General features: G+C 38.6%; 1 protein-coding gene across 1 annotated transcript in view; it reads right to left on the bottom strand.

Annotated features, from left to right (window-relative positions):
- The window catches only part of PDE4B (phosphodiesterase 4B), a 592970-nt gene that overhangs the window by 126471 nt on the left and 442900 nt on the right, over positions 1 to 23599 (bottom strand). The window contains exon 5 of the mRNA XM_017877178.1: positions 4423 to 4617. Within this exon, the coding sequence (XP_017732667.1) occupies positions 4423 to 4617 (195 nt within the window). The remainder of the gene's footprint in view (positions 1 to 4422; positions 4618 to 23599) is intronic.

The raw sequence follows: 23599 nt of genomic DNA on the forward strand, positions 1-23599 counted from the left end.
CTCCTGCTGATCCTGACTTGCAAATATGTTTTAACTGCTCACTAGATCATCTGTAATATAAATCTCCATCCTCTTTTACATGAATATCATGGCAGCCTCCCATTTGGCTCTGTGGGTTTGAGTACTAGTCTTTAAGCTTCCCTACTCTGTAAACCATTTTCTATACTGCAATCAGAGCTATTTTTTAAAATGTTGCATTATATATTTATCTGCTTAAAGCCATTAGTAACTCTCCACTTGCAGCGTAAAGGCCAATCCTTTAACATTGGCCCTTCATGATGAGGTTCCTGCTCACTTTTCCAGTCTCGTTTTTCACCACTTCCTCATCCTCTCATATCCTCTGGATCAACCACACTGAGCTGTGGTTCTCCAAAATGCTCCCACACTAACTGGAGAATTAGTTAGCAACTGGCCTCTCCTGCACGTCCTTCTGCCTTCCTGACTCCTCTAGCTGAGCTGTAACCTCCTCAAAGTAGGCTGCTTTCCTGCCTGGCCAGACCTTTCAAACCAGTGCATAGCTCTCTATGCCTGCCCTTATCTGAAGCTACTAAAACTGCCTATTGACTTACTAATGTTTTAGTACCCTTGAAGACACAGAAACTGTCTTATTTGTTCACAAAGTTCCTACATTTACATATTTATTAGAAGAGAGAATGAATATGATCCTCCTAACAGCTGGAAAGGTAGGCAGAACAGAAATTAATAGCACTATTTTTTATTTTTCAGCCTCATTTAGAGTCTGTTTACATACTGGATATCCATGTAGTTTACCACCTAGACTCCTTGGGTTTGTCTTGTTCCTATTTATTGGGGAAGTCACTTAACTTCTCTGTGCCCTAATGTCCTCATCATTAAAACAAGAAAGTTATAGTACCTACCACACTGGGGATATGGGGATTAAATGAAGTAACATATGTAAAGTATTTTAACAGATAGCATGCAGAAAATACTCAATAAATGTGTGCTTTTATTTACAGATAATTTAGAGACAATAAAAGAGAGTCAACGTCTTAAAAGCCACAGTGCTAGCAAGTGTGATGACTGTAAGTCTAACTCAAGTCTTAGAAACCACACTGCACTTTTTGCTAGTCCATCAACAAACAGGTTTTAAATTTAAGTGAGTTGTTATTTCTGCTTTTCTTCTTGGTTCTTAGGTCTCATTTCCCTTGAAAATGAGTAGACTCTCTCTAGAGACTACTTAGTCCACACGTAAATGGTGGCTTTCAAAAGCTTCTTGTCCATGTAAGGCTTTGCAAAATGGGATGACCAAATGAAAAAAGAATGGAGTGTCCTTTCCTGTGGTTTTGCAGGTGGATAATCAAAACTCCATTCTCTCCATGGTGGTTCCTGCCACAGTTTTCAGCAATAAAATTGGCCTTACTAGTTTCCAGTATTTTATGTTCCCATGAGGCAATCTGTACCTCAGTATACGAAGGCATTACGTTTGGGATGACTACAACACAGGAACTGAACAGAAACCAACAAACTATTGCCACATCTAGGAAAGCATCTGAAATTGCCTTTTGGGACCCAATCGTGATCTTGCTTTATTGCCTTAGTCTGATCTCTCCTTTGTTGCTCAAAGTTAAAGCCACTTTTAATTTTTCTTGTTCACATTTTTACTCTTAATATCTTTTCATACACTATCCCCTGACAATAATTTCCTGTTACTCTTCTGAAAAAATTTTAAAAGCGAGTGTTTCCTTTATTACTAGGATTGAATGCAGTAGAATTATGCAAAGTTTTCCACCTTTCATAAAAAATTCACGACAGCTCTGTGCTGGATATGAGGGGCTTGTGAGCAGGGAACATCCGGCAGCCCCTACCAAATGGCCTTCACATCTAGACTCTTAGTCCATTATCACCCTTCTTCTTCCTGGATCTATGGGTAGAAAGCAAAAGAAGGAGTGAGAAGCTTGGGGGCTACTGTTCCTCTGTTTCAATTCATCGTAAAGAATTAATAATCATGTGAAATAGCTTTAAGAGCATTACTTTAGTTCAGATTCAGATGTTTGTGTGAAACTGGATTTGCTAACAAAACTAAATTACTAGAAGCTTGATATTATTCAAACTCTACTTTTCAGTGTGTTGTGAAATATAATTCAAAACCTGACAAATATATAGAAGTTTTTTTCTGTGATACTGAAATATTTGAAAAACAAAATCTTGTGCTATTTTCATTCACATAAAGATTTTAATGCATCCTGTTATCAGTATTTTTGATAGGGTGGTATTACGTTGCCAACCTTGTTTTCGTGGGAAAGGCTGTTTTTTATTACGAAATTTTGCCTGTCCTACTTTTTATCTAAGTCCTTACCTTTAAAAGAGATAATGATATTCGATAATTTACATATATAATTTTACTTGCCTAAATTTAAAGTTGGAAAAATTAGGTTCTAAAGTTACACCGGGGGAAATTTTACTGGCCAGTAAAACTGAAAGGACAGTAAACCACCAGTAACAGGGATGCTGGACGCAGAATCATTTAGAACTACACCTCTGTTTCAACTGCCGTAGACTGAGTTGGATTGTGATCTTTAAGGTCTCTTCAAGTTTAATATTTCTACAACCTTTTGATTCCAAATAATGAAACACAAGAGTTAATCCGGAATTGCGGTAGAGTTTTCTGGGGAGACTCTGAATGACCTTGAGACTCTTCCTGCCGCTTGGCTTGCGTCTGGAGAACTCTTAACCAGGGAATTAGTTCTAGGGGGGATGACAAGATTTCAAAGCTAATCTTTCACCTGTAAAATACTATGTGAATTAAGTTCTAATTACTTTGGGCTTACCACATAACCTACGCTCTCCCACGATGAAGCCTAGAAAGGTGTTTATCTTGGTGAAGGAAAGAATTCCCAATACCTTTGCATTCAAAGACCCCCATTCAAACTTTTGTCAGAAATGCCTTGGGTTCTACAAGATCTACACCAAAGTGGCTGGCTACCTACCTCTCCTCCAGCCTCGGACACCTCTACTCTGCAGTCATTTGTTCTCTACCTAGTGGCAGAGATGCCACTTTGCAATTTGAAGAACATGGATGGAAAGATTCCAAAAGTTTTTAATATGGTCAGCCTTAGCCACATCATGGGACACAGCATGATACACAGTCATGGGATAGGGGCAAGTTTCTCAATCTCTCAGAGTCCCAGTTTCATCATCTATTTAGTGGGGATAATAATGGCACCTACCTGACAGATTAACAGAGATAACATAAGAACACGAACTTGGCTCCATGGGAAGTGCTCATTAAATATTATTTCCTTCCACTCTGTTACGTGTGTATGTGTGTGTTTCTCTGATCTTTCTTATTTAGCTGTAACTTCCCTGAGAGCATGTGCACTTTCTGAGAATGAGATATGCCTTTAACCCATCTGTGATTTTTATACTGTTTTGTTTGTCTTCTATCACCAGAGATTGGCACAATGTGTGGCACAAAGGAGAGAATCAGTAAATATTTGCCAAATGACTGAAAAATGAATTTGGGCCCACACGATGATTGAGATATTTTAGGGCAGGGGTGCTTCTATTAAAAATGTGCTGGTGGAAATGCCTCAAGGAATATTTTTTTGCTGGTAGCTTCAAAATACCCCTTTCACCAGACGGTGAAACTTTTGACTTCCTTTCCAATAGCGGAAGAAAATACAGTGGAATTTTCCAAACTGGAGACTTTAGGGAGCTACTGATACTTTTATGACATATAATATAAAAACAATTGTATCTGTGCCCAGAAACCTTTAAAGGCATGAATTCCAGAATCCAGTTTTATTTGGTTTTGGAAATTTAATAAGTGGGTGACACAACCTAGACCTTGCTCTTTAAATAAAAATTAGAGATTTACAATTAATAGCGGCAAAACAAAAATATCAGCTGTGCTTTATAGGGCGGTCGAGTGTGTTGTGTCTCACCAAGGAGCCAGGCAACAAGTGGGCATTGTGTTAAGGTTTCCGAGAAGGGACACAGGCATGTGGCTGAATGACAGCTTATTAAAGTCACCAAGCAAAGGCCACTGAGACAGTATGCATGTAACCAATCACCAGTTTTCCTCTTGGCTGGAGCCTCATAGAAACAGCACATGCAGCTGAAATTTCAAGTGTGATGTATAAAAAGTGGTAAGGTTCTCATGCTGTAAATGACTCAGCAGTTCAGGAAATGAAGCAAAATAATTTTTTTAAGGTATCAGTAACAGATGTGAAGTAAACACTGTGTCTGGATTTTCCAACACCCTTGGAGACCCCAGCTACATATTCCGCATGCTATAGAGCATTAATGTCCTTAAAATTGTCATCATGTCACCCCTGCTCATATTCATTTTCTTCCTTCATCCTTCCCATGGATTAAAGGGGAACTGTTGTTGCTGCCACTGTGACCTGGGTAGAGATGAGGTAAGTGTGAGACTGGAAGCCAGACAGAGCTTGTACTTACTGCTCGCTTGGAAGCGAAGAGTTTCTCGACATCGCCTTTGGTGACAAGTCATAGTCGCTGTCTGATCTGTAGAGAAATGACTCTCTGCGCTGGCTGTGCCCAGGAAAGGTGGTGTGAAGTACCAGCCCAGAGGAAGAGCTGGCCTGGGGATCCAGTGGACTCCGACCTGGGGAAGGGCCATTTTCCACATCAAAGCTTAAAGAGAAAGCAGGAAACTCTGGTCACATGATAACCATGGAGGAGGACACATAGTATACACTGAGAACCAATGTGTGGCAGGTACTATATGCTAAGCATTTTACATAAAACTGTATGTACTATGGAAAGTTTTAATCCTCAGGACAGCTTAGAGTTGCAGTCATTATTATTTTCATGTTATGTATAGGAAACTGAGTCCCACTGAAGTTCAGTTATTTACCCATGCCCACCATTAGCAAACAATGGAGCCTGAATTTGAACCCAGGAGCAAACTCCATGGTCTTTCAGTGACATGAGCAACTTTGACAAATTCAGCATTGGTGCCAGGCATACAACAACTTGGTGATAATAAGCAACTCTAGGGGGTGCATTCAGCACAGCTCTAGGTGTCAGATACCGAACTATCACATGAGTAAGTCTCCCTATCTGGAAGACATCTTCCTGTCATGAACAAATATCACAGTCTCATTAAATATACAATACACATATTTCTAAATGTTTCAGGAACAAAGTGTTATCCAGACAGCCTCCACTGGGTGACTAGATGGGAGGCCCAACCTGAGATGTAATATTCATCTGCAAATTTAACAACAGAAAATGACTTAATTAATCTGCTAACACCAAATTACTCTCCAAGGCTGCAGAGCTTTGTCTCTGGGAGAGGATGCATTCACTGGCTCCCACAGAGGAGTGTCATGAGGTTTCCTATCAGTCTTTGTCACTCTAGAAAGGTGCCCTCAAGCCCACAATTATTTGAATGTGCTCTGATCAACGAACACAGAGATGGGAGCAGTAGAGGTTTTGTCTCTTGTTTTCTGTATCCCCACGCCTGGTATTTCCCTGGGCACTGTGCCCTTTTCACATTCTCCTTTATCATCACATATGCATTTTTTCCTGCACACACAACCTCTCTTAGCCTCAAATTGACAGTAACCCTCTTCCCTAGTATTTCTCCAGAACTCTCATTGCTCCCCTGCTAAAGCTTTGCAGAGAGATGTTGAACAAAAGATATGGGGCTGAGGATGCTCCCTTTTTCAAATTCAAATTAGTGATTTTCCTGTATACTAATTCAGCTGTCATGATTAATGTCTACATTCTTGGTTCTTTCCTTTCACTAGTTCTTACAACCAGCTCTCTTTGGGTGAATTTTGCTTATATTTCTTCACTTCACAAAGCGCTTCCCAATACATTATTCCATTTACTCCTAACAACCCTGTGAAGTATATAAGATGATCCCACTCTACATTTGAGGTAAATGAGGCTTAGCAAGATGTAAATACCTTGCTCAGAGTCATAGGCTAGTAACTTGTAGAGCAGAATTGGAAGACTCATGTCTTGCAACTAATTTCTTTACAATTTCAGACTTTCCTAATGACAGAACTCCAGGATGGCCCAATGGACAACTGAGTGAAATTCCTCTTTAGTCTCTGAATTCAACCAAAGGTAATTTGGTACATAAAGAGTCAGTTAGACTATAAGCAACCTTGGCTGCTCTCTTGAATGAAAATGAGGAGGCAGCAAATTGAAGCTGTATGTTTCCTTGAAAGATGAGGAGAAGAAATGGCAGAAGGCAGGGTTATAATGCTTCCCTGGAGACCATTCTGAGAAGCTGCTTTTAGACAACCCACAAACTCCAGGTGTCTGATAAGAAGCAGAAAGTGATAATGCCTGGGTAAAAGGCCAAGGAAAAGCTATAACGATCCAGTGTGTTTGGTCTTTCAAAGTACTGTAGATGAATTTTCTCAGTAGGCTAATGGTCTGGGATGTGGCTGCCTTTCAAAGACTGCAGGTAGACAGGCAGGTGGGCAATCACTCATACTACCAGCCTGTTTGCTAGCCTGCCTGGAGGCAGAGCTATGTTGTTAGCCACATACATTGCAACAAGCGGAAATATAATAAAGTGACTTGCAAACTTCCCTCAGGTGAGATCTGTCATAGTTGTTGAGCAAAACAAAAAGCCCCCTTGTGGATAAGGGCTTTTTTGTGTGCCACCCAAATCCCATAGAACCAGTAGGTCATGGGCTCTGAACTCTTTTTAAAGGCGAAGTAGGTAGGTTCTTAAAAACTGAAGGAGGAATTACACAAAGCTTAACGGTGGGCATGAGTTTAGAAATTTCATGTATTTATGTTGCTATTCATTGGTATGCATCTGTGCAACCTTTCTGGATATTAAAACCCTAACATATTTTTTAAACTGTTAGCATCCATCCACTGCCCCAGGTCCTCCAGGATCAGCTGGACCTCCTAGTGATCCAGTAACTAAAGGATTGGTGTCTGGAAGCACTGTGCCTGTGTCCATTAATTCGTCAGTGCTCATGCAGTGCCAGTCATTAAATATTATGAATGCCACTGCTGTGTGTATCTGTGCTAAAATCTTAAAGGAGGTGCCAAGTGAGTATGCCCACCAAGCTCTCAGAACTCTTTCCATTGAGGGTTTCCACCAAGGCTCATCCTGCCTTCTATTTTGCTAAAGGCATTCCTAGTGGGCAGAGGGTAAGTCCACAAAGCATTACCCCTAAAATGAGCATCACAGGCATTCTGTCCCTAGTATTAGAATCCAAGAAGTTCACTTCTGCCAGGAAAACTGGGGTTAGAACCTGACTCCAATGCTCTCTCCATGATGACCCTCTTTGCTTTTGTTTTCTTTCCTTCTTACCCTACTTAAACTCATAGGAGAGCTTGCTGGAATTTAAACGAAGCCAGGGAAGAAGTCTCTGATGCAAAGAAGCAGTCTTAGGGAGACAAATGGCCTTTCATATTCCCTGGGGCACTGCTTCAAAGCAACCAACACAGATGTACAACTTTGGAACAAACATGAATCACCAACCAGACACCAGCCCCAGTCACAGCAAAATTAGCGGGCAGACATCACAATACGTCCCACAGATCCAGGGAGTGAGGAGGGGTGTGGGCAAAGGGAAGGCTGAGGACAGGCTTTATAAGCAAAATGAATATACCACACAAACTGAAATACAATTAGGAAGAAAATGGAATCTACAGTAGCAGAAACAAACACATAAATAGGGCCATTATTTGTTTAGGGTAATTTTTGCCTCTGCCTTCATCAGGACACACATTTCATCTTTAGGCTATTTATATTTTTAAAAATCATTATAAAAGAAATATAAGAATATTATATAAAACTTAGACAATAGAGAAAAGAACAGCATCATTACTAGCAGTTTATTTTTTTCTCTTCTGAATATTTTTTTTTTCTGCAGGTTTGGATCTTGATTTTTTTCACAAGTATTTGTTATGTGCTACAGTTTTCAGAATTAGCATTTTCCATGAGCTGCTTCATTCAGTTGCTGTATCACAGTTTTCTCAAGCATTTTCTCTACTCTTGCTCCTCATATTTGCAATTCTGAATAACGTTGCAGTTGATACCTTTGAGCTTGTAGCTATTTCAACATTTAAATTAGGTCACACAGAAGTTTCAGCTAGATTAAGAGAGGAAGTTACTCACAAGTTTCTGAATATTTGATTGTGACTTATAACTGCCTGGAAGGGGTTGCCCTTATCCAACCTATGGACACGGCATTGAAAGTGGTCTTTTCCCTTGGTCCAAAGAGCCTGCCAAGCCCTGCTCTCTGATCTTCAGGATTCTTTATGCTGCGTGTTCACTTGGATCTGCCTGCTTCTCCTTGCCTCTGCCAATATCCCTGGACTGAATCAATTGCTCTTCTGAAATCTAATGTTTTAACAGCCTTCTTTTACTTTGTATCTAGTGTTCTCAGCTCCTCCAGGCAGTGATGGTGGGTGATAGGCTGTATGAGAAGCGGTGCTTCTCATACGTAACTGGAAGCAGACATAACTGGAATGTCTTTCCCATCACAGTCTTCATTGAGCTAGTATCTTCAAAATTCAGTTCATGCCATCTCCCTGAGTACGCTCTCTCTGACACTGCAGTCCAGTTTGATTTTAACATATGCTCCTCCTGTGTGCTCTCCTAGATTCTTTTACCATAGTACTTTATCACAGTACTTGCAATTCTATTTTAATTCTCTATTTATTTACTGCTCCCCAATACATGGTTATCTCCAAGCCAGGAGGGACTCAGTATTACTGAGTATTACTCATTCTTGTATCCCAGGCATCTGGGTCAGAGCCTTGTAAACAGTAGGTCTTCAAAAAATGTGGACAGAACCAACTAAAATATACTGTAACTTACTGTGAAATGTTTCTCCAATCCCTCCCCTCTTTCTGTTTCCCTATACCCACCTCAGACCCCACTGCCATGTGTTTCTACTGTTTCCTTTAAATGAATCTACAGACATGTGACATTAATTTATTTGTTTGACCTTGTGAGACAGTGATCTAAATACAATAAATTTTTTTTTTTTTTTTTTTAAAGTACTGCTGTGTTCTCCCTGAGCAAAACAAATCTGCATAGTAATATCACTGGCTTAGCTGTTTGAGATGGTCGTATCTTTACATAAACTCCCAGGAGGTGAAAAGACTTCTTATACCAGCTTCTGTCTGCCATCTTCTTAGCTCTTCGTTTTTCAATATAAGCAGGAACGTTCTCTGCCCCACAGTTATTCTGGTAGTTTCCATTCCTGGGGAATCCTTGCAAAGCCAGCCCGGAGCTGGTGACACGTGTACCAGCAGATGGCAGCAGACTGCCACACTGTCCTTAGGCTGCAGGTCCCAGCCTCCAAGCCCAGCAGGTGGGGCTTTTTGGAGGGAGAAATATGACTGAAGCCTTATTCATAAGCCTGGGAGGAAAAATCAGGGATAAGGAAAAGAGCCACAAGGTGTACCATGAAACCTTTGATTAACTAAGAGAAGCTCTACTTCCAAGAATTCAAGTTAAACCAGTTGGTCGCAGAAATGCCTGCAATTGTCCCCAGGGTGGTTGTTTCCTGATCCCCAATTACTTGCACAAACTCCAATTTCTGTAACAAAGACTCGTGAAGCAACATCCTAGGAATAATTCATTTCTGAACCAAAGGAGATTTTTCTTTTGCAACTTAGTCATTCTCTAGGTGAGCCTCTTTGGCTTATTCTAACAAATAACCCGCTAGAAAGACTGCAAACTCCACAAAAGAGATTCAAATCCACAGGTCCGCAGAGTGGTTCACTGTCTTTTTGGAGAGAGCTCTTGCTGTCTCAATTTTGCATTTCTTTCTTAGAAATTACTCACTGAGTCTCTTCTGTATCATTGAATTACCACAACTCTGGCAGGCTAATTCTTTTTGCCCCATTTCAAAGAAGAGAAAATGGAGGCTCCAAAATGTGAAACTTCATTCGAAAAATGCTAAAGTGTGACCTCTTTTCATTACACCTTACAATCTGTGCCCTGACACCTCAGATGTCTCCTCAGACTCCTTGATTCCAGAACCGGCCACGCTAGACTGTACTCCCCTGTTTACTTCTCTCTCTCATTCCACCAGACGGTGACCTCCTTGAAGCAGGAATGAAGCCTTCATTCAGTTTTGTGTTCCCAGGGCCTAGAGCTGAGTATCACACCAAAAGGCATATAACAAATATTTGTTAAATGAATGTAAAGATCTCATAGTTTTTTCTCACATCTAACAAAAAACCAGTTCCATTTGAATTAAAACCTCTGGCAGGTGATGACCTCAGTGGAGCTCTTAAAGGGAGTCACTAGGTTCTTCTTTCCCCACTCTCCCCACAGTATCCCAGGAACTCCATCCTAGCAGTTTTTGCTTATGGAAAATGTTGTTTCTATAATAAAGTGCATGTTTCTGTATAGAGTGTGTATGTTGTAGGGGGAGGCATAGTCATGAAAAAATGCTGGGTTTCTTTAAATTTCTGTTGGAAAATATTCTTCTCAATTGTGCTCAAAAACTAACTGTAATCCCAGCTACTTGGGAGGCTGAGGCAGGAGAATCACTTGAATCCAGAAGGCGGAGATTGCAGTGAGACAAGATATGCCACTGCACTTCCAACTGAGTGACACAGTGAGAGTCCGTCTCACGAAAAGAAAAGAAAGAAAAAGAAAAAGACACTAATGTCTTCAAATGCTTGTTTATCATTTTAATAAAAACAAATAACTATTTATCCATTTACTTAAGTGATTACATTGGCCGTCACTTCAAATGCACTATCTGATCCCTGTAGACAGAGGAGTTTAACAGGCACATGTGTTTTTACCCACAATGACAATGACCCATCTTTCTATAATTAGTCACTGCAGGCTGCAGCCAGTCCTAATTTCTAACGAAGGACTAAGCTGTGAAAAACACAGCCAGATATAGAACCCATGTCCTAGCAGAAGGCAGGCAGAACTCCTCTGGCCACAGCTATAGCAGAATATTACAGTTATGCAGTAAGAATTCAGTTCCAACGTCTATGAATTCCCTTCCACAGACTAGGAAGAAGAACTCTGATGTTCAGCTCATCTGAAGTCTAGAAGCAGCTTCCATTGCTTTTTCTTCTTCCAGGGCCTTTGAAAATTACATTCATGGCAGTAATCCAAAACTGCTTTCCCCACAGAAAGGCTTAACCAGAGGTAGCGCAGGAATGCTGAAGAGCTCTGAGATTCTAGGGATCTGGCTTCTACTTCCAGCTCTGTGGGGCAACTAACTGAAAAGAAACAGGGGCTCCCTGTATCCTGCCCCCCACACCTCAGTCTTTTCCCACTGAAATGAAGTTGTGAGGTACCCCCTAAGATTAGACAACTTGCAGACATTTTGGAGACAGAAAAAAGGTTGGTTCTCAAGTGTGGTTTTATGTTAATGGTGATGAGCATTCATTTACTCAACAAATATTTAGCAAGCACCCACTATGAAACAAGGCACTGTTCTCCATCTGAGAATACAGCAGTGTATGAAACAAGGTCCCTGAGGGAAAGATAGACAACAAATAGGAAAGCAAGGTAGTTTCTGATAGTGAGAAATACTGTGAAGAAAAGCAAACATACGGTAGTGTGATAGAGACCAAAGGAATAATGTTTCTTTAGTTTGGGTAGGCAGCAGGTCCACTCTATCCAGTCATGCAGGCTGTCTACTGCACTTCACCAGGAAATACCGTCCATCTTTCTCAGGCAGTGTCTTTTGAATTGAGATCAGACACAGGTAGTGGTAAAACTTCTCCTTAAGTTCCTTCCTATCCTCATTTCTATACTTTAAGAATTGAGTCAGATGATACTTAGGTTTGAATCTTTTTCTTATTTTTAACCCCAGTGCTAAGGGCCGTGACTATCATGTCTGATGAATAAACAAATGAATGAACGAATGGTTTAGGGCCAAGGAATTTTTATAAATTCCCCTTGATACCCACCACAGATAGCACAGACGAACTTCAACAAGACTGACTGTGGGTGATATGGCGATACTCAGTCATCTCTTGCCCTGTACCCTAATCAACTCCTAAAAGTTAGCTCCATAAAGAAGAACTGGGAATGTGCTACCAAATAGCACCTGCAGGGAGGAGCTAGAATGCCTTCCAGAGGGCTCCAAGCCCAAAGGAGAGGCCCAACGCCCACACACAGCAGCAATCATTCACATCTTTTGGTATTGATGTGGTGAGAGGTGGAAATGCCGCAAGTACCTCTCAGTTCCGTTGTTAGAAAGCTTTAATTTTGATGATAAATATATTTTGCAAATTATTTTACTTATTGATTGAGATCCTTTTTTGGGTTGTAAACATTTCACTATAAAGAAATGGGTGAACAATGAAAAAAGAACACCAACACTTAGTTTTCCTACTGAAATTGTTAAGATAAGTATCATTTTTTAAAGGTTTTGTTTCAAATGCTTAGGAGTATATTTTAGTGTGATTCTTTGGTAATTTCACATTGTGTTGTTCCTATGTCATACTACTTAATGCGCAAGCCGAACATGACCATATGTAAATATTCCCTCTTCATAAATATAGAAGCATTACTTCTAGAAAGTTTACAAAATGCTCTGTCCATCTATTTCCATGTAAAATATGTTTTTCAGAAATAATAGGAATTATAAAGTATGTAGTATGTCTTTCTTTATGTGTTCTAATTATGGCTGAAATTTCACAGACTCACTTTCAAACTCTTATCTACTTAAAACCCCTAAAGGATTGTTACAAACTTTTAATAATAATTAACCACTTTTATAAAAAACAGTAATTCCAAAGGAAAGGAAAAAGTTCTTCTAAAAGAGATTAATTTTGTGTGGGAATTTTTTTTGTCTGTAGACATTATAGAGGGCCAGGGAGGGAGGATTGCTTTGCATTGATTCTGCCCCAGTGTGCACTTTGAGTATGCAAAATATTCTACTTGCTCAATATTTTCCAGGCTACATTCTCCATTTTTAAAAAGTTATCATAAGAGATTGTTAAATGCTCTATTAATAAAATATAAACACTTTAATTCATAAGTTAAGTATCTCTGCCAACAAGACAATCTAGTAATTAAATAAGATTTTTATTAAGAAATATGATGCCAGTTTCCAGTAGCTCAAGATCAATTAGGGAGATGAGATTGATCTGGGAAAACTACTTCTTACTAAAGTAGTGATGGCTTCAAGAAATTGCTGCTTTCTTTTGTAAGTTCTCACTTACCATTTGAAAATCAGTTCTAGATATCTATTTGAAATCCGTATCTAAAATATTGCAGATAAATGGTCATTTAGCTTCTGTTTGTATATTCCAGTGATGGGGCCGTAGGAACCACATGACATAATGAATTAAAATTTTGGATTGATTTAATTCTTCAAGACTCGGCTAGAAAACTTTAGTTTAATCTTTACCCACCCTTCCCCCTACCTCTAGTTTTCATTCCCTGCTCCCAACCACCTACTCACTCATTCTCCCTCATCGAAGTAAATGGAGCCACCATCTACTCCGTTGTATAAACCAGAATCATCCATGATTTTACTTCCTTTCCCAACCTCCTTTCTCCTTTTCAGTTGACCGACAGGTCCTATCCACTCTATATTGAAACTATACAGTTTTCTGTAACTCTGTTTCCACCATGGTTTCAGGGCATTAAAATCTATCATCTGAACTGGAATAGCCACCCCATGGATCTCTCCACTTCCACTGCCCCCGACCCTGTCCTTCAAACCTTCGCACATAACAAGAGCAATCTTTTAATACAATAATACAATCATGTCACTTCCTCTAGAATAAAATCCAAACTTCTTGCCATGGATCACAAATTTTCACATAATCTAGCCCTTGCCACAACCCCCCGTCCTCATCCAATACCACACTGTCCCCTGCTCAGTGTGATTCAGCCTCAGAGGCTTCCTTTCTGTTCCAGAACATGCCAAATCCTTTCTCAGTTCAGCAATTTTGCACGTGCGTGTTTTCCTTCCTGGTATATCTGCTTTGCTTTGAACAGTCCCTGGCTGGTAGAAAGTGCTACATAAATATTTGTCGAGTGAATGAATGAATAAATGTTGGTCTTTCTGTTTGTTTTCTCCTCTACTCTACTCTCTGGATGGCTGCCTTCTTCTCATTCTTTAAGCTTTAGTTTAAGTCATCTACTAAAAAATGTCTTCCTTAACCCATTATTTAAGTAAGTCCCCTTCATAGCACCTATTAAAGCCTTTTGCTATATTTATTTGTCTTTTTTTCCCTTTTATTGCCTTCCTCTTTCATACAACTCTAAGCCCCATGAGGGCCATCTGTTGCACTTAACGGTATATTAACTAGTGCCTGGCACTTTCCTGGGACATACTGCGGGTTATGAACAAATGTCTGCTCAATAGATTAATGAATGAATAATTGACTGTGTGAGTGCATTAAACACCAACAATAACCTCCGTGGTTCACAGCAGACCCAACTTTTGTTTTCACAAAGTATTTCTTTACTCAGAGAAGGGCTATTTATTTATTGCCATTGGGCCAGCTCCCACATCAAGTCTAAGGAAACTCAGATTTAAAATATAAGTTAATGCAAAAACTTGTCCCAGGTTTGAAGCATTTTTGTCGTTATTACTCTGGGTTTATTTCAGAAAATGAGACTGGTTTTCAGATCAAATTTCACAAGTCTTTGACCTTTCAAGGAGAGCTCCAGGGAGGTGTTGAGGTGCACATCAACGGTGCATTTTCAGTTCCAGGTTTGTGAAATAGCATTACTTAATATTTCAAGAACTTCGTATTTTTAAAAACAATTTATATTCTCTTGAGAATGAATAGGCCATATATTTTCTTTTTGGCGGAGATAGAAAGGTGGAAGGAATGGCAGTATGGTTTGCTGTAAATTCAAATAATAATCATAAAATTGGAAATCAATGCCTCACCCTCCGGTCTACATAGCACTTAATAGTGTTTATGTCAGTTAACATCTGGCCTCCAAATAAAATTAACAGTCTTGAACACTGCACCTGCAGACAACCTGGCATTTGGATTTTAAATATGTTCTTTTGGGAAGGGAGGAGGGGTGAGAGAAGGGGAAGCAGAGAAAGTGGAAGTGGAAAAATGATATTTCAGTATCTTTTCACGTGTACTTAGGCAGTAAAGCATAGAAAAGCTATATATTTTTTTCTTACAGGTATTGAGTAGGCACAATGTGCCAGGCCATGTGCTGTACATTTGGTATATATTACCTCATTTCATTGTTCTAATCACCTTGTGAGAAAGGAAGGAACTTGATTTTATAGATGTGAAAATTCAAATTTAAAGGTCTTAAATAACTTGCTGACAACCACTTAGCTATTAAATGGTACATCGTGGATTTAAAAACAGTTTGGTTGGATCCATTAATGAATCAATCAACTCACACTTGTAAACATCTGTTCTGTCTTTCTTCTTGCTACTATGGATACATTTCTGTGATTTTATCAGAAGCCAACTCCTCTGTCCTGAACCCTGCCCTCCTTCATCTACTTATGGTCTACCCTTCTGCATTCACTTACTCTCTCTCGCATCATCATTTTCCATTTTGCACGAGCAAACAAGCTGTAAAGTTTTGTATCAAAAACAAACAAACCCTCAAACAAAAAGTAACTAGTAAAAAGACTTTCATCAAACATATGAAAGTTGAAAGAATTCATCATCTCCAGCAAGCCCGAAGTACAAGAAATGTTAAAGGAAATCCTTCAAGCAGAAGGAAAATGATACCAGATGGAAATCTGGTTCTATACAAAAGAATAAACATTTTTTTCTCACTATTAAAATCTCTTTAAAAGATAAGTGATTGAAAAGCACACATAATAACAATGTACTGTGAAGTTCATAACATATGTAGAAGTAAACTATATGACAAGAGTACAAAGGCAAAGAAGGGGGAAATAGAAGTGTATTCTGAAGATTCTTATACAAAGTGGTAGAATATTGCTTAAAGGTAGACTTTGATAAACTAAACATTTATACTCTAAATCCTAAAGTAACTATTAAAATTTTAAAATGAAGATATATATATATATGTTAGCATATATATATGCTAACAAAGAAAATTGAAGCATAAAACAACTATCCAAAAGAGAGAAGAAAAAGAGGAAAAAGCATATAACGAACTGCTAAATGTAGCCTGAAAATTCCTCTATACTTTTAACGATATAAATTAACTGAAAGCTTAACTTAGGTTTATACTTTTGTAACAAATAGCTGAGCTCAGCCAACCACAGCAGCCAAGCTTCAATCATGGATGGCCAAGTAATCATGCTAATCAAGCTGTTTCTGTACATTACTATTGTTTTCTATTAATAAATGCCGCTGCCCCACACTAGAGTGCTGCTCTCTGAGCCTATTCTGATCCGAGGGCTGCCTGATTCTGAAAAAATCCTCTGCTCAGTTAAACTCTGTTAAATTTAACTTATCTAAACTTTTTTTTTCAACAGAGCAGATAAAACAATAGAAAACAAATAGCAACATGGTAGATTTAAGCCTGACCATGGCAATATCATCTTTAAATGTAAATAGTCTAAACATCACATTTTAAAAGGAAGACATTTTCAAGATGAATTAAAAAAGCATGACCTGACTACATGTGGCTTATAATAGACCACTTTAAATATAAAGACACAAATAGGTTAAAAGGAAAAGAATTGAAAAAAGATAAACTATGATAACACTAATCAGCAGAAATCTAGAATGTCTATATTAATAAAAGAATAAGTAGATTCCAGAGCTAAGAATATTACCAGGAGTAAAAAGGATGATTTCATAATGATAAAAGAGTCAGTTCTTAAAGAGAATATAATAGTTCTAAATATTTCTGTACCCAATAATAGAGTTTCAACGTACATGAGGCAAAAGTTGATAAAACTGAAAAAAAAAAAAAATAAAAAACCACACAATTATAGCCTCAATAATTGATGGAACGAATAGACAGAAACCCAGTAAGGATATAGAAGACTTTAACAACACCATCAATTTAGCTAATTGACAATGATAGAACACTACACCTAACAATAGCTGAATGGAAATTATTTTCAAGTGTGCATGAAATATCACCAACATAGCTGACATTCTCGTCTATAAAACAAGTCTCAAAACATTTAAAAAATCTGAAGTCATACAAAGTTTGTCTTCTGATCAGAGCAGAATTAAACTAGAAATCAAAACCAGAAAGATCTCTGGTAAAGGCCCGGGTATTTGGAAATGAAATACAATCTAAATAACTCATGAGCCAAAGATATAATGAAAAGAGAAATTAAAACAATTTTGAACTGAAGGACAATGAAAACATTATATGTTAAAATTTGTAGGATGCAGCTAAAGCAGTATTTTCAGGGAGATCTACAGTACTAAAATACCTTTATTAAAAAATAGAAGAAAATGACTTTAGTTTCTAGCTTAAGAAAAAGAAAATCACAAAAGAAGCAGAAGGGAAAAAATAAAGATAGAATGGAAATAAAGGAGAGAGGGAGAGAGATCAGTGAGGCCAAAACAGGTTTTGAGTAATCAATAAAATTGACAAACCTCTAGTGAGACTTACCAGAAAAAAAAAAAAAGAAGAGATACAAGTTACCGAAAGAATGAGAAAGGAGATATCAGGATAGACTCTAAAGATACTGTAAAGATAATAAAGAATCATAAAAAAAATTATGTCAGGCTGGTGTGGTGGCTCATGCCTGTAATCCCAGCACTTTGCAAGGCCGAGATGGGCGGATCATCTGAGGTCAGGACCAGCCTGGACAACATAGTGAAACCCCATCTCTACTAAAAATATAAAAATTAGCCGGGTATGGTGGCATGCACCTATAATCTCAGCTACTTGGGAGGCTGAGGCAAGAGAATCACTTGAACCTGGGAGGCAGAGGTTGCAGTGAGCCAAGATCCTGCCATTGCACTCAGGCCTGGGCAACAGAGCAAGACTCCATCTCAAAAATAAAATAAAATAATAATGATAGTAATAATTATTATACCAATACACTTGACAACTTCAAAGAAATGGATGAATTGCTTGTAAAACACAGTCTATCAAAATTCACTCAAGAAGAAAGAAATAACATGAATTGGTCTGTATCTATTACAGAAATTGAATTTTGAAGTTAAAAACATTTCTGTAAAGAAAACCGCATGCCCAGATATCTTCACTGGTTACTTCTGCCCAAAATATTTTAAAAACTATACTGACTTTACACATCATTTTAGAAAATTGAAGAGGAGGGAATATTTCTCAACTCATTGTATAAGGTCAGGGTTTCTCCGATATAAAAATCAAAGACAACTACCCAAAAGAATAATATCCCCATAAACACACACGGGCCAATTCTTAACAAAATTATGTCAAATCAAATCTAATAATACATGAAGAGGATGACACCTTATGATTAAGTAGGGTGTATCCAAGGAATACAAGGTTGTTATAACACACACACACAAAATCAATGTAGTTCTCCATACTAACAGACTGAAAAACAAACCAACATACATGTAATCACATAATTAGGTGAAGAAAAAAGCATTTGACAAAGTTCAACATCCATTCTTCTCACACACAGACACACACACACACACACACACACACACCAGGTAAATGGCATTTGTGGAAACTTTTAGCTAACATTATCCTTCAAGATAAAAGACTGAATTATTTCTCCATAAAATTAGGAACAAGGTATGAATGTCTGCTCTTACCACTTCTACTCAACATTTTACTGGAGGTTTTACCCAGTGCAATAAGGAAAGACAAAGATATCAAAGCATATACACTGAAAAGGAAGACATAAAAAGATTTTTATTAATAGATGATAGAATAGTCTGTGCAGAATACTTATTGCAGCGTTGGCATAGTAAAATAACTGGAAACAATCCAAATGTAACAGGTGAATGGATAAACAAATTGTGATATACCCATACAGTGGAATACCACTTAGCTATAAAAAAGAATGCACTACTGACACCTGCAGCAACATGGATGAATCCTAAACAAATTATGCTGAGTGAAATAAGTCTGATAAATAGAGCACATATTGTATAATTCCATTTATATAGAATTCTGGAAACTAAAACTAATCTATGGTGACAGAAAGAAGATAGGTAGCTTCCTGTGGGGAACGGGGTGGTGTCAGGGAGAGGTGCGAGGGTTTGCAAAGGGAAAGTTTTGGGTTTGACGGCTATATTTATTATCTTCAATGTAGTGATACTTTCATGAATGTATATGTGTCTGAATTGTACACTTTAAGAAGTGCATTTTTGGTATGTCATTTGTACCTTATAAATATGTTTTTTAAAAAGACTTGTGGTTATCCCATGCACCCCTCCATCCATTGCCTCATTTTCCAGCAATTATTTTCAAATAAAACTTTCTAACAAGTTGTCTTTATTGCTGTCTCTATTTCCTTAACACTTATTTTCTTCTTAACACACTAGAATCTGGATTTGGCCCACACCACTTCACAAGAAATCCCTCTGGTCAAGATCATCAGTGTCCAACACCTTGTCCAAACTGATGGTCAATTCTTAGTCACTATCTTTTTCAAATATCAGGAATATTTGACCCAAGTTATCCTTCATTTGACTTTCAAGGTATCTCTCCTCCTGGTTTTTCTCCTATATTCTTGGCTTCCTAGGTCTTTTTCCAAACTCTAACTTTTTTTCCAATTCTAAATGTTAGAGGGCCCCTAGGCTCAGCTTTATGCTCTTTTCTTTCTCTACACTGATTTCCTAGGTGATTTTATCAAGTTTTTATCATGATAGAGAATACTATCTATTCACCAATGCTTCCCTAATGTGTTTAAAACAGTGAGAACTACAGAAAGAATATGATGAATGACTAATCCAGCTAGACAACAAAGCTAGCACACTGTATATCCCCAAAAGGGCAAACAAACAGTTTAACAGATAAAGGTCTGAAAATGTAGTACTGATGCCAGGTGCTGCAGGAGAGGTGCCCAGACAGAGCTTTGCAGTGTATTTGAGGCACTGTCTCTGCACTGCTTTTGCACATCACTGTCCTCTGCTCTGGTGGCAATCTTATGGAAAATTCGTCCAATTTCTATAAAACTACTTAGCATTGATCTTGCGTCTGAGGAGTTTCAGAAACGTCAACATTCCAAAAATAAATGGTATGATGATTCTATTAGAGCTCAGTCTCCAGGCTTTGCTGTTCTTTGCCATTATTTTTAGAAATGTAATCTTCCTGTAATTTAAACCAAATGCCTACGAGCAGGTCTTAGCTTGCTCTTCATATGACCGGACAGTCCCCAATTTCATTCCCCAAAGCCAAATTAAGGTGGAACCAGTCAGGCTTGGGAGATGTCCTCACTATGATAGTATCCTTGAGGAACTGTGATAATCTTTTACCTCACTCACACTTGACCCTTGCATGGAGTATAAAACTCCTGAATCACTGTGATAGGCTTGGTTTTTCTTTCCATAGCAATCCTTTCAAAAGAGGGAAATAAGAGCAGTGTTTTGAAGTGAATAAAGAAGTCTTTACTTTTTAACCAATGTGAGTTCATTTTCCTCATTAGATATCAATACCAATTTAAACACCTGTTTTTAAAGAAGGCATTGTTATTTTACAAATCCATCCTTTGAATAGCAGCAACAGTTACTGCCTTCAAATTTAAGTACTTGAGAAAACACATTTGCAAAGCATTTCTTTCAACTGCTTCTCTTAGAAGCCTGTACTTGGACTCACTCAATCACAAACGGTAAAACAAGTCATTTGAAGGGTTGATTTCTTTGATACAGACATCCCTGAATACTTCTCAGCTCTGTCAATTACTCCATTTCCTCGTTTCGTGTTTTCACAACCAATTCTCTCAACATGGATTTCCTTTTTTAATACTCAATTATCTTAACTTACTGGTAAATTACTCAGTTGAATCAAAACATCAGTTTGAGTAATCAAAAGGACAGAGGGCTCTTCACACAGTGTTGCTGACTCACATGTTTCTGACTCACAGATAGATTACTGTTTTCTGTGTCACCTCAATAATGTGACATTATTTGGACAAATAAAAACCAGCACCTTAAACGGTCTAGCTGAGTTTATTGCATGTAGCTTCTCAATTTTATTAATGAGTCACTTAAATTATTCAATATTCTTCAATATGTTTTAAAAAATTATATTCTGAATCATAACCATTCTACTCTAGACAAGGAAGCCATCATACTCATTTCGTTTGCCATGCTGGTTTTACAATTTAGGAATTTTTTTTTTTTTTTTTGAGATGGATTCTCGCTCTGTCACCCAGGCTGGAGTGCAGTGGCACAATCTCGGCTCACTGCAACCTCCGCCTCCTAGGTTCAAGCAATTCTCTGGCCTCAGCCTCCTGAGAAGCACATGCCATCGTGCCCGGCTAATTTTTGTATTTTTAGTGGAGGCAGGGCTTCACCATGTTGACCAGGCTGGTCTCAAACTCCCGACCTCATGATCTGCCCTCCTCAGAATCCCAAAATTGTGAGACTACAGGCGTGAGCCACTGCACCCGGTCAGGAACTATTTTAACATTGAATTGGGAGATGCTTCCGGTCATTTGTTATTTAATGTTAGTAGCAGCAACTTTTGTTCTTACAACAAGAATTGAATTTAGATGTAGGGATTTTCTGTTTTGTCTGTTTAAAGGCTAACAGTCCTTATGATGTACAAACTAAATCTCATTGCTATCTTGGAAAAAAGAAATGATAACAGAAAATGTCACAAAACTTTCAAATTTGCCTTGGAATCCCTGTGGTAGGATTGTTATGTTTCCTTTTTATTCAAGGCAACTTTTAAAGTTTTTGATTTTTTAAAGTTGTAAACACAAAGTATAATTTAACTCTTCTGTGTCAAAACCTCCAATACATCATCACTGCCAACAGAAGAAAGATCAAACTCTTCTGCCTGGCAGTCAAAATCCTAATGGTATGATTTGAACTCTGCCTAAGCTTATGTGCCACCATGGCTTATCTATCCTTTAATCGAGCTGAATCACACTCTCTCCTACAGCTTTATTTACTCATTTCTGCTTATGTTCTTTGTACTCCAAGACCATCTCTCCATCTAGAATATCATTTTTGACCTTTCCACAAATTCAAGTCCATGTGTGAGCAAGGGCCTAGGACAGGGGATGCAAAAATCAGGAATTAGGACAAATTAAGCAACTCTGTGGGAGTGACTGCTTAGAAACTTCTAAGCTTCCCTTTGTTGTCAGCCTCATTAAAAATGCTCAGAGTGACTCCAGGAGTCCTATATAGAAGAAAATGATTGCCCTAGGAAAGATCTATAATACTCAGTAGCAATTTAACGAAATGGATCAGGCCGCGGCTTTGGCTTGAGGCAGACCTGAGTTTGAATAGAAGCTCTGTCATTTGCTGGCTAAAAGGGCCTTGGATTTAACCTTTCTGAGATTTAGTTTCTTCGTGTATAAAATAGCAATAGAAGAGAGAGCTAAAAGCTTGCTGTGAGGATTAGATTAAATAATACGTATAAAGATTTAGAAGTTCAGCTCTGCAGGGTTTTTTCCGCCACACCAGCACAGGATAATGTGGTAGAATAGAAATGGCAGTATGGTATCTTTAGATAGAAGGCCTGAGATTCCATCATTAGTGCCCAGTCTCTGAAATGTAATTCCTCAGAATCTGTAGATATCACATAGGAGACCCAAAAGTTCTCATGTGCTGAGTTGTGGAGTAGGGATTTAGTGAAGAGTTATGAACCCCCATGTCTGTGAAAGAGTAGTGGCTGCTTTGTAACAGAAGTTCTGAGGGGGATGGCCCCAAGCCAGGAAGCTGAATAAGTTCATGGAAGATTGGTAACTCAAAACAAATAAAATTGTGGATGGCAGGCATTGAAGTGGCTGCCTTAAAGGCTCACACAGTCTTTATCTCCTCTGCCTGAGGTTGAGAGTGTACAGGTGGCATAGTTGTGGCCAGTGAGATGCAGGTGGAAGCCTCTGGGGAAGGTGTTCCTTCCCAAATATTAGGTCAGACCATATGAAATTGCCATTTGATAGGTTAAAAATAGATGAAAAATCAGCAATTTCAGAGAGTGCAGACTATAGAAGACAAACTTTACAACCTAGGTGAATTCTTTATCTTTTGCTTCTTACCCTTTCCTCATTTTTTCTGCCTGAAATAAAGAACTCATAGACAATCAATATCAACAGTATGACTTCAAGGATAAGCACCAGGATGGTAGAAAAAGAAGATAAGAGGATTCCAAATCTTTGGTGACACACAGGCCTTAGACTACCTACCCCTACCCCTGAACTTCTTGTTGCATGAGACAAATAAAGCCCTGTTTAGTCACTATAGCATGGTTTCTTTTCTTTTCTCTTTTTTTTTTTTTGAGATGGAGTCTCGATCTGTCGCCCAGGCTGGAGTGCAGTGGCGCGATCTCCACTCACTGCAAGCTCCGCCTCCTGGGTTCATGCCATTCTACTGCCTCAGCCTCCTGAGTAGCTGGGACTACAGGCGGCTGCCACCACCATGCCTGGCTAATGTTTTATACTTTTAGTAGAGACAGGGTTTCACCGTGTTAGCGAGGGTGGTCTCAATCTCCTGACCTCGTGATCCGCCCACCTCGGCTTCCCAAAGTTGCGTGGTTTCTTATATGGCAGCTAGAGACAACCCTAATGCATGTCATGAGGCTGAGTCAGTAGGCAGAGGACCAATGGACCTTTACTGACAGAAGAATTGACTCCAG

The sequence above is a fragment of the Rhinopithecus bieti genome, unplaced genomic scaffold (genome assembly GCF_001698545.2).
Source record: "Rhinopithecus bieti isolate Rb0 unplaced genomic scaffold, ASM169854v2 scaffold_6380, whole genome shotgun sequence".
Lineage (NCBI taxonomy): Eukaryota > Metazoa > Chordata > Mammalia > Primates > Cercopithecidae > Rhinopithecus > Rhinopithecus bieti.